Source organism: Corylus avellana, chromosome 2, assembly GCF_965113065.1.
Source record: "Corylus avellana chromosome 2, dhCorAvel1.hap1.2, whole genome shotgun sequence".
In the NCBI taxonomy this organism is placed as follows: Eukaryota; Viridiplantae; Streptophyta; class Magnoliopsida; order Fagales; family Betulaceae; genus Corylus; species Corylus avellana.
The window spans coordinates 19,039,807-19,052,304 of record NC_142491.1 but is presented as its reverse complement, the minus strand read 5'-3'; the positions used below and the strand labels follow the sequence as shown (position 1 = coordinate 19,052,304).

Here is a 12,498-nt window from a genome sequence, read left to right as displayed (position 1 = left end):
CCGTGGTCCCCCGCGGGGCCCAAACAGGTGAGAAAGCGACCCCGCTATTTTCCAAAGAGAGATTCATCAAGGTGGTTTTCCCCATGAACTTTTGATTTTTCCTATGACGAAAATGGCCTTGCCTTTGTTTGCTTGCCAAGAAAACCAACACAATCAAGTCTAATCATTTTTTTTCCCTCAGTCAAATCAAATCAAATCATGCAAAAGAATGTTATTCCTTAAGCTAAATAATTTAATTATGAAAATAGTAAGAGAATATTTGGTGTTGGGTTGCAAAATAAAATTTTTAAAGTTAAAAAATTATTATTATTATTATTTTAAAAGAGTTGCATTTTTAAGAAAGTTTCTTTTGACATTTTTTAGAAAGAAAAAAAAAAAGTTACAAAAGAAACACCTTTTGAGTGTTCTTACCTTAGGGTTTAGTAGGTTATATAGATATATACTGTTTAAATATTATTTTAATTATATTTTATAATATTATAACACCGGTGTGTATACTGTTTATGCACACCGATGTTATATAAATCACTACTCGATATATATAATTAGGTCACTCGAAAAGAGTGGTTCCGCCAATCTTAATTTTCAAATTAAGGGTGATTGAACTACTTTACAGTTCAAAAGGTGATTTGACCACTTCCAATAGCTACTTTAAGACTTACACGCTAGCCTCTTATTTTTCTCTCTTATGTGCCGTCATAATTTGAATTGTTCATTATAAATAAATGGTAAAAATAAAATATTACTAGGTTACCCTAAGTTTATTAGGTTAAGTTTCTCTTCCATTATTTAGAGCTACATCCTCCCAAACTTCCTTGTTACAAGACATTTGGCTTGCATGCAGTGGGCCTTTGGATAGAAATTTGTGCATGCAAACACTTTGTTATCTCCAAAAACAAAATCAAACAAACAAAACAGAACAAAGAACAAAGAACAAAAACTTTGTAGCAATTGAGTATTTTGATGTTATAGATCGAATTTAAATAAGAGACATATATTAGGGCTATGATCTTTTGTACAAAGGACAGATAATACTTTTGTTAGAGGATAGTTTCTTACTATATTAAAATTATCAATAGTTTTATAAATATTTAGTCTCATTTTTCCTTTTTTAAAACAAGAGATTCAGGGTTGAATCCATCATATATATATTGAAATATTGTAAGTTAATTCCTGCTTGTTGTTACTATCATAAGACCATATGATAAGGGAAATCTTCTTGTCATGTATCCAAGATTTTACATGATGAGTTTTCTGTCTTTTATCTGAGTGGAAGTGATCGATTCATCATCTATGAAGAAGAATCTTTCTTTTTCCTTTTTCTTTTTTTGTAAGCTAAAAGAAGAATCTTTAGATGATAATATAATATATTAAGAAAGACTAGGTTAAGTTAATAAATGCCATTAAAAATATTAAGTTGACAGCACATATGAGGATCCTTTCTGCATAAAAAAAATGCAGCATCATTGTACACGAGGATGATCATGTTCATGTTCATGTTGCATTGACATGCATATATATATATTGAAATAAAAGAACAGCCATGCATGACAGTAGCAGTACTAGTTTTGTTGCTGCATAAAAGTTAAATATTGTTTTTCTACAAAATACATAGACAGACCATCATTTACCCTTTGAGAATTTATATATGTACATATATACATGCATGTACATATTGATCACTGATCAGAGCATTGGATGATGGGGCCTACTTTGAGAATTTTGAGGAGGGTAGGCCAAATTTCCATATATATGATCATCCTCCCATATTCCACAACCTCTTTGGATCTCAGAGAATGAAATGATGTGAAAGAGAATATTTCGATTGGGGGGGGAGGGGGGTGGGGGGGACAAGCCTTGGGAGGAGATTGAAAAGTGCCCCAGAAATTGGTTTTTCCTCGGTGGAAGTTTGCCAAATGAGAGAAGCAAAATCATGGGTTGGCTGAGACCATGTTCTCACCACAATTGTGTTGTATGATTGAAGTTGCCAAATGATTGAAAAAATTAAAAAAAATAATATATATAATAAAAATAATATATATATCACTGGTGGATTGATTTTGATTTCAACATGTGTCTCTGACTTAATTAATTAGGTTCATTTTCTTTGTTAATTATTTGATGTTTTTATAACTTTATTAGAGTGATCAAAAACACCTACTATATATATGTATATATATATATGCTATTATTTGGATATTCACTTGCAAGGATAGGATGTATATTATTTTCTGAGAATTATATATATAGTTCTTATTCTTTTGCTAGAAGCAGCTGCAATTTGATGAGTATGCTGTTACCCGAAGTTATTGCTATATATGACCAACATTGACATTAATTAAGTATCTTTTACTACAAGTCCTTTACAAACAGACGTAATTGTTCACTTATCACTTATCACGTTAGCTATTAAAAGGTAGATTATCACATGACGCTCATTTTTATAAATTATGGATTGTCACATGAATTTATAAGAATGTTGTAGTAAAAGTTGGCTCCGTTTATTAATGCTTTTTAGAATGTGCCTTTTGTTTGAAAAAAAAGTATTATGATGTGACGTCATAAATATGAATATATGTTTGAGTGTTTTGAATTTTCGGTTGTTTGTTAATATTTTTATTTTTTTTAAAAAAAAAGGAAAACAAAAAGAAGGAAATAATGTTATTAAACAAAGCCATCCTAAGCATTTTTCTTAATTAGCAGAAAAGAACATTCGACTTAAACTTTGATTAGCTGATTAATAAAGCCTGGTAAACCAATTAATTTTGAGCAAAGAACATTTTTGATTAATTAATTGAGGATCATGTCAATGAGAACCTTTATTTAAAAATTATTTATTATTCTTCAATTAGTAATATTTCACTTCTTTTGTTTCCTTCTCAAATGATTGTTCGTGATGAATTTAATTTATCTTTAAAAGTTAAATCTCCTTTTTTTAAAAAAAATAAAAAATAAAAATAAGATGTCGTTAAGAGAATATTTAACATTCATTAAATAATGCTTAGTTGTACTAATTTTTTTTTTTTTTTTTTTTAAAAAAAAAACCCATTGATTAATTATGGAAAATCAACAGGTGGCCCCATTAATCATTGATGATTAGAACTTAGAAGGAACAGCTAGCAGTGCATAAGAGTGGAATATAGTTGTCCACTTGTCCTGAGGATGATAAACTGAAACCAATATTTAAAGTTTAAATTGGAAATTTGGAATAATAAAAGAAAATGATTATATTTTTTTTATTGAGGTCTGAAAATATAATAATAATAATAATAATAAGATAACAGTGGAATTGCGTAATTTGATGTCTCGGTTCCAGAAAGCAAGGTTTCTGAAGTAGGGCCCTCATGCTCCGTTTCAAGTTTACTTGTTATTTAAGACTTTTACATCAACTTATTATAACCATCATTATTGTTGAGTTACATCTCCAGGGGACAAATATATATATAGATATTAAAAAAAAACAACCATTAAATATGTTATCATATGTATGACCCACACGAGTGAAGGTGTGGGTCCTACAGATCCGATGGCTGATTTTTAAAAAAGTTGTATGAGAGAGATAAGTAAAGAATAAATAATAGTTCTCACTAAAAATACATGTAAAAATCATATGCTTTAAAAACATGTATTATCAGTACAGAGTAATGTTATCCTTCACTTATTTATCAAACTCAATTTCACACCGGCTGATATAGTGTGTTTTAAGTGATTTTTATTTTATTTTATTTTGCAGGTGACATATATGAAAAATTACTTAAAATATATCATGACGGTCAATGCGAAATGAACATGAAGAGTAACATTTCCCATTAGTTTAATAGACCAAATTAAGAAAAAAAATTTAACCCAATTTAAAGAAAAACTGTCTTTCAAAGGTGAATTAGATATAATAAACAGAAACTAGTATGGGTAATGCTGCATTGGACAAGGTGGGTCAGAAATTGAACTTTTTAAGTTGTGGGTGACTTGTGTTTATTGCCAAGGCCACATGACAAAGCCCAATTACTAAAAGAAAATTCGTTTGATCCGGGCAACCCAACTCAGACAAACCCATAAACTTTTGGTTCGGAATAGGCCCATGCTGACAGCAAATAGACTCTCAAAATGGGGTCATGAAGAGTTGACACTAAAGCAGTGTTAACTATAAACAAAAGATTAGGCTCCATTTAGCCTTACAAATCTGTAGGTCAAAAAATGCGTTTTTAAACAAGATCACAAAAAGAGTCTTATTTGAAAATCTGTTTGAAAATAACGACGATTTTCAAATTACAGGCAAACGGTGCATTTAGACCCCCAAAAAAAAGTACAAAATTCAAAGATCAAACCGCAATTTTAATGACTAAGTCGCAATTTAACAAAATGTTTAACCGTATTTTTAAATTTTCGTTTTTCATTAAATTGTACTTTCAGAAAATTTGCATTTTCTGATTAATTTCACTTTCAGAAAATCAGATTTTACTTCAACGAACATTCCAGCAGATGTCTCACAATCATATGTATATTCAGAAAGTTGCTGCTGGACCATAAAGCAAGATTCATACTTTCAAAATTTTCTAGCACATTTGAAGAGTAAACTATACAAGCTGATTGTTCTTTAATGACTACACTAAAAAAATCCGGACTCACTATTGACTACAAGGTTGGCTACAAGCCTACAACAATGAAAACTCGAAGAAGAAGAAGGTTAACCTCAATTTTGAGAACCACAACAGTCTACAACAAGGTTGGCTACAAAAAATGAGATCAAGAAGAAGAAGGTTAACCTCAATTGTGAGAATCACAGCACAGCAGTCTACAACAAGGTTAGCTAAAGCAATGGGAACTCTCTTCTTTCCACCCTCCTTGTCACCCCATGCTCAAAACCATAAAACTGGAAATCAAAGATTTTAAGCATGAGGAGAAACACAAAGAAGGTGAAGATCCAAAGGCTTAACCATCACACAGGAACTGTATGAACATGTCACGTGCGCACAACATGTGCTATGATCCAGTGAACCTGTAAAGCAAGAAAAGTGCAGCAACAAAAGAATGTGTTACTCTTTTTCGACTTCAAGGAGTACCATTTTTTTCAGTAAAAATTTGCTGTAGTTTAAATACTAACGATATTGTTTTCAGGAGCAGTCCAATAAAATCCTTGAATTGCAATGACAACTAAGTTAGAAGTTATGAGAACGAAGATACTTAAAGCATGCAGTCCCATCCACTCCAGCACAGATGTCAAGCGTCTGTAACCGTAAACATCTACCTGCAGAACAGGGCAAGCAAGCACATATGTAATATTATGTTCTACTAATAAATCTTTACTAGATTAGAAAGGTAATTCATGAACTGGTTACATCTAAACTGAATGGCAAGAAGCAAAAATATGCGGCAGGCATTATGGTTCAGATATAGCATACTGATAGGAATATAATCAATGATAAAATTACAAGCTGTACCAGTAAATGATGAAGTCAATGACCATTGATCTCTTGGCTTAAATCTTAATTAGATTACTTATTTTTCTACATGAATGACTATAATTGTACTTGCAGTGAGTTTAAAACCTTGATTTTGGAGTTCATATGCAGGAAATCGGATAGTCAATGAAGATCTGAAAGAAAGGTCCAAACTTGGAACAAATTATGTTTATTTTGTCCGTGTAAATATCTCAATTAGAACAGAGAGCAGGGTAAATTGAGAAGCACATAGGGGAATTGGATCAAAATGAATATTTGTAGAGGACAAGGATAAATACTTCCACACGTCTTTTAACATGAACTTTACAGGTAATAGCATCAAAATTTTCTCTCTAGGAAGGAAAATTCAGAAGGAAGGAATTGTTAATTTGTTTTAAAGTTCAACATCATAAATTTGAATGTGTCTACAGATAGATCACCCTTCAAAGAGCAAGGATTGACTCTGCAAACTCACCAACAGATATAAAGCACCAAATGTGATCCCCGCAGATGCAGAAGTAATCAGCATATAACTGACTGTATACAGAGCTTTATTTAGAGGTATGCCTGATACAAAAAAAATGAAAAAAGTGTTTCAGTATCATGGTACATCAAAGCATACCCAAAAAAACATCCCCACATATAGAATTGCTAAACGACCAATTAAAGTGCAGACCTATGAAGGTAAGGAACAGTCCAAGGACGAACAAAGAAATTGAAAGCAAGGACCAGTTAGTCAGGCGTCCTTTGTGGTCCTGAAAAATAATTGTATAACATCATTCAGATCTACTCAAGAACCAAGACCAAGAAAATTGAAACTACTAAGATTTGATTAACATGGTAGAAAAGAAAGTGAAAATTTTGTTAACAATCCTGATGTAGATATCAAAATGTGAGAGATAATAAAGACGAGATAAGCATGATGCACTCCGAGGGTAAGATGTACAGGGTAATCTTCTAATTTCTAATGTTGACAGTTTATGATTTTTTAGGTTGAAAATGTGTTCCACCACTAGATTTGTGTTCTAGGTCTTGATAGTGCATTGCTTCCCTGTGCACATAATTGAGGACATGGGGCATAGACTTAAAAAGAAGGGGAAAGCTGTCAAGAGCGCCTAAACATCTCACCTGTAAGTGAGCAAGAATGTGTCCGTATTGAAGTCCAATAATGCAAGTTACAGCTGCTGTTAAGGAGCTGCCAACATGTAACAATGTTTAGAAATTAAGATCAGTTGAAAGATGGATAAAGAAAAGAGCAGTTATTAATGCAACACAAAATATACATTCTATAAAAGGCACACAACCAATTTATTATGCTGTGAACTGAATTAGGTTTCACTGATTCCAATTTAAGTTTGTGAATTGGATCACGAGTTGAAGAAAGTGCGTGGTTAATATTAATGACAATCTGAAAATCTAGAGTAAACATATTAATTACCTAGGTTCAATCATGAGTAAGAGATTAACAATGCCTGGCTCTATAATAAGGGCCAGATATATCAAGTAGGGATTGCTTCGAAATTTACTTTTGTTTTCTAAGGAGACAACTCAAGAGTCAGTTGGGATGGCCAGCCCAAATAATTACTGTGCAAAGACAAGTAGTGAACATGCACAAATAGAAGTATCAAGTAAATTAAGTATGATAAAATGACCTCTTCTTCCACAGCTATCTTTCAACTGAATTTACCTGTTAGACTATCTTATGTGAATGGGACACAAAAACAATTGATTCTTGGGACTAAGCCCTCATTAAAGACCCGAGAACTGATCTTTTGAGTAAAAAAAAAAAATTACTTGGATTCATTTATTTCAACATATATATTTTGATTCAGGAGTATTCTTTAAATTTTCAGAATAAACTCATCAAAGTCTTCACTGAAGCTGTGTTTAATTATTTGTTTATCCTACTCTAACACTACCATTCGAATCAAAAGGCCTGAACTTGTGTTAGCTGACATGAGACAGCATCAACTAAACAAAAACTTATCTGCTAAACAGGAACCCAGCTGAACTGAGCAGGCTGCGCATGAAATTGAAACAACTGAACCAAAACATAGAAGGAATCTCATGAGTATAACCAAGAAGAAGATTTAGTTGGCTACCTTAAGATACCTTCGGGGTCAAAAGGCGCATGACACCACGGAGGTGAACTCTCATTGGCAGAGACAATGCACTCCTGTAAATTGGAATTGTTAATCAACGATGTTGCAAAATGTTGAGAAGCTTTATATTATTAACCAACTTCAACTAACAGATACCTTCAGGTTTCTGTAAACAGGTTTCATATATAGATGATCAACACCCAGAATATAACGGTCAATCATTCCAGCAGCATTGCAGGCAGGTCCAAGATCACCTCTCACACCACATTTCACCTATAACGGGTAAACCAGAATGCATCCATTCTCATGAATTAGGTAAATTCAAGTAAAAAACATTTAACAAGTACCTGTACGCATATAATAACCAGGCAGGAAATGAAACACCATATATTAACTAGTTGACTTAAATGGTTGAACTAATGTAGGAAAACAAATATATGTGCACACAGACACACACACACACGCATACACACACAGTCAAATTTAATCTAAGCACTTCACCACGCCTTCTATACTTAAAGCAATATCGTCAAGCAGAATATAGTAATTGAACCATGTATCGAAAGAATATAGAAGAAGGAAAGGGAATATGCTGACTACTGAGTGTGCTCTTACCATGTAAACATGGCTATCATTTGATGGAGGCAAAGACGAGGCTGAGGCTGAGGCTGGTACTGTGAATTGCCAATTTGGAACATATAAACCATATGATAGCGACATGTATACTGCAGACAGTGAAAATGCAATACACCTACAATAAAGAAAATAAAAATTTCACAAAGTGTGTAGAAACAAAAGATCAAAACCATGTCCTGTGCCCATAGACACCAGACAGGAAATGAGGAAGAAAATAGTTCAGGGTTAAGCCGAAAATCAAGTGATCTATTTGATGAACACTATTTTTAGTTGACTTGCAATCTAGATATCCTTAACAGTGGAAAAACACTAAATTGGGTAATTCAACTTTTGCAGTGAAGGTTACTTGCACGGTTGGAACCCATCTCCCCTTGGACAATTAATGTAAAAGTCATGCTGTAAATGCAAACATGTTATTGCAATCATCTTGATGACTATAAGGATTTTTTTCTTCAATGACACCCAATTCAATGATTTAAACAAGTAATGAAGTACTATCTCCAACACATGTATATTCATCCATAGTCTAAAACAAAAATCATATTTTTGTCCTTTCCCTTTCTTTTAAATTGGATCTTTATTGCATCATTATTCACTACAGGTTTCACTTAAGTGGGGTCCTAGAAGGGGTGGCTTGGAGACAATCCTACCAGGATTTTTGCACAAAGTGGCCGCTCTCAAAACTTGAACCCACGGACTTTCAGTTGACAAGCAGTCCAAGACTTTTACCATTGCACCAGACAAAGGTCCTCCATCAACCTATAAAAGGGATGGAGGAAAAAAAATCTAGGCTAGTTTCAAGAAAGATTGATTACTAGACATTGAAGGTGGAGATTATCATATTTAAAGAGAATGTTACGAATAGTGAGCAACAGCCTTGAAACTTGTAGTATATAACACAGTCCCAAAAACTAAGACCTTACCAATGCCAGTAGTGACCCTTGAATAAACGTTCTTCCCTCCATGTCCTACATGGAACCCAGATCTCACATAAAGCCGCGACAACATATCCAATAGATATCCTCTGGAGTAAATGACAACGAGTTCAGAACAAGGGGGTGAAGTAAAGACATGCTTATCTGCAACTAATTCTACAGCCCAATCACTCAGCCTAAGCAGCCAGCTGCTGAGCTAGTGGCTAATGAGGCCTACCCATGTGATGATCACTTGTGACAAGCCAAAGTAAACTGATCAAATAAAGCTTGCAAGAAGACTACTAGTCTCATGTAGCTTCATTTGCTGAATTGTTATGTACTAATTTTCCGGTAAAAACTTTTTGAGAAACAATCACGTCTTTAGTACAGAACAATCATCTAATTTATTCGACAATGTACAGTTTCCAATCATTTTGATATGAACAGTGGCTAGAAAAGATTGAACCAAATAAGACCACACCTGCAAAATGCCCATCCACCTTATTTTGTCGATGTCAACACCATATGTCAAGGAAGTTACTCCATGCAGATAACCACCTGAAATGAAATGACTCTTACACCAAAAATAAAATAACAAAATAGAATATAAAAAAAAAAAATGACTAATGGAGTAAGAACAAAAGCATGACCAGATTCCAACCATAGCAAACCTACCAAATGACCATTAAGATAGGAGACATAAACCCACCATTGCTATATAATTCTTTAGATGATGTTTCAACCCCTTATCTTTCAAATCCACTTGTGTCATTTGAACACGTATAGTATGTTGAAAACAACACCAATATAACCTGTTATTTCACCCCCACCCAAAAGGTTGCTTTTAGGACTCAGCATGTCCAATTAATAATGCAAGCTCACATATGCACAACATGTAAACAAAAGGATTTACATTGGAAGATACCAACAATTTTTACCTTGAAGAAGAACACCTAAAAGAAAAAGTTTCACTGCCCTAAACACTGCTTTCCATGTAGCCTCTGCTTTGTTGGGTACTTTCTAAAATTACAAAGCTTTAATTATTAAACACACTGAAAATTAAAATATAAAAAGTAAAACCAAATGTCAATTTCTTGGTAGCAAACCCCATCATTACCTTGTATCCAAGTGCAAGAGAAACCCCAGCAATGAAAAGAAAGAAGGGCATCACAAAATCAGCCAAGTGAACGCCATTCCATGGCGAATGACGAATGAATGGAAAAACCGCGCCGGCATAATCAATTAGCATCATGAGCTGCAAAAAGAAAGCAATGGAGCACTCAATTACCACTATAATAAAAATCACCAAAGCCAGTAATCACTTTACACAAATTAAAAAAATATGGTTTTTCTTATTTTGTAACTTACTATAAAATTTTGTAGCTTACAAAAAAAAAATATTAGTTCACATTTTTGTCAACAACTCAAAGACAAAATTAAGATTTCTTAACGAAATTAAGATTATTGTGTATATCAAATTCAAATGAGTGGCATTATTATTACTGATCAAGAAATATATTTATATCGACAAAAATATCGAGAGAGAGAGAGGGGAGATTCATTTGTATGGTAAAAAAGTTTCGAACTAAATATTTTCCGTATCTCAGATCCCAAAAAATGTCAAATAAATAAATAAATTCCTAGTCCTACATTTTCTCGGGAAGCAAACAGAGGCTTGCTGAGTCAGCCAAAATGGCGTTGACTTTAAAAAAACACTTCCATCGGAACAAAGTAGAGTTAGACAGCTTTGCTTAAAACACAAACTTCAAACAATAAAGCGAATGAGAGAAAAAGCAGAGCTCAAGTAGAGAGTAAAGCGAAAGAAATTGAAGCATAGAGCTCACGAAGACGCAGAGGCCGCGAAAGACGTCGAGTGACGCGACACGTGCGGCTTTCCTACTGGCCTGCGGTGGCTGCTCTTCTTCGCCGTCCGGTAGCGGCTCGTAATCGGCCATTTACCGGCCCGGGTCGCCGAAAAATCGGACGCTCTGCGAGACTCCTTAAAAGCACGAAATATCGGGCCACTTTCTTCTTCTTTTTCCTTCAAATCGAATTGTAGAGAGAGACGACGAAGAGATTCGGAGAGCGTAGTATGAATGGTGGCTCGATGTACCATTCTGCTGTCTCGGACTAATCGTCTACAATAGTATATTCTGCTTTACTTTAATCTTTTTTTCTTTTCTTTTCTTTTTTTCAAATTAAATTATTAGCACTCAAATATTAGGCCCGTTAGAAATTTAAATTCGTTGTATAACGGCAGAGTATGAAAGAGAGTGAAGCTTACAAATAAATTTTATAGAAAAGTTTTTACAAATTGATGTGACATAATATGATTAGGTGTTTTCAAAATTTAAACTTATCTTATATCTAATCATGTTGTGTCACATCAATTTGTAAAATTTGTTTGTAAGTATAATATTCCTCATAGAGTATATACAGCAGTAGACCACGCTTTATGAAATAGAGGTCACTAGTTCTAATCCCCTTCCCCCGTGTGAACATATATATATATATTATTCTTAGTGAGAAATTAGACAACATCGTTCATTTGTTTAGTAAGCAATCCTACATACCACCCGATAAGGATCGCAATTGGACATCAAGTAGGGAATTCGGTGCCATGCCCGGTCGAGACTATACTACATCAGCAAGTGACACTTGGCCAAAGACACATCACGTTAGGGGTCACGAATTTAATGCTACGGTTGGCCATAGACATGCCCTATCACTAGATGACACTTGATCGGAAGTCGAAATTATACACCATTCACATGATTTCCACATAAGAAGATGCATGCAACCTAGCAAGCTACGATTATATATACACTCATATTATTATTTGAATCATGCCTCTCCCCTAAGAGAATCACACCAATTTTTTTCTAATTTAAACATCGAAGTTATTCTTTGTCAAAAATCTCAATAAGTCTCGGACTTTACTTTCTTTATATCTTTCTCGTTAAAGTTAACTGTGTGACCAACTATATCATCATAGTTAAGGAAAAATTAAAAATAGTTATTTATTTTGTCATATTAACATTTATTATTCTTATTTTATTTTTTTGTAACATATTATTCTTAATATTATCATGTTAGTAATCGTATGAATATATTATAATGGATTTTGAAAAGTTTTTTTTTTTTTTTTTTGGTAGAACTCACATTTAAAAAGTAGTTTGTGTTTTAATTAATTTAAGAAAAATGTGTTTTTAATTCGTTAAATGTTAATAAGGTAAAATAAAATAACACTTATTTTATTAGAAAAGAAAGGTGAAGACGCGAGGAACTATTGGAATTATTTTATTCTGTCCTGATTACGTGGCCGAAACTGATTAATTGATATGATCAGGTGTAATCTGGGCCAATCAAACAGGCTTCTTTTATTTCTCTTTGCGAAAAGGATGTGTA

The 12,498-nt window shown here is 33.4% G+C and overlaps 1 protein-coding gene across 1 annotated transcript; it reads right to left on the bottom strand.

Annotated features, from left to right (window-relative positions):
• Positions 1-4,480: 4,480 nt before the first annotated feature.
• LOC132162212 (uncharacterized) lies at positions 4,481-11,205 on the bottom strand. Its single transcript, XM_059572700.2, has 13 exons — positions 10,935-11,205; positions 10,208-10,345; positions 10,029-10,110; positions 9,572-9,648; positions 9,100-9,200; positions 8,156-8,291; positions 7,697-7,813; positions 7,541-7,614; positions 6,567-6,633; positions 6,115-6,193; positions 5,914-6,005; positions 5,102-5,245; positions 4,481-4,996 (listed from the first exon to the last, which is right to left on the bottom strand). Exons 1-13 carry the CDS (start codon positions 11,043-11,045, stop codon positions 4,961-4,963), a joined length of 1,254 nt encoding a protein of 417 aa, XP_059428683.2. The 5' UTR covers positions 11,046-11,205; the 3' UTR covers positions 4,481-4,960.
• Between the last annotated feature and the right edge of the window lie 1,293 nt (positions 11,206-12,498).

Bases quoted from the DNA above. Each gene is read 5' to 3' on its own strand.
- LOC132162212 (XM_059572700.2), bottom strand. From the start codon at position 11,045: ATGGCCGATTACGAGCCGCTACCGGACGGCGAAGAAGAGCAGCCACCG. The intron at 9,649-10,028 runs GTAAAAATTGTT...ATTTCATTTCAG, and splicing joins TTTAGGTGTTCTTCTTCAAG to GTGGTTATCTGCATGGAGTA. The intron at 8,292-9,099 runs GTAAGGTCTTAG...TCTTTATTGTAG, and splicing joins AAGGGTCACTACTGGCATTG to GTGTATTGCATTTTCACTGT.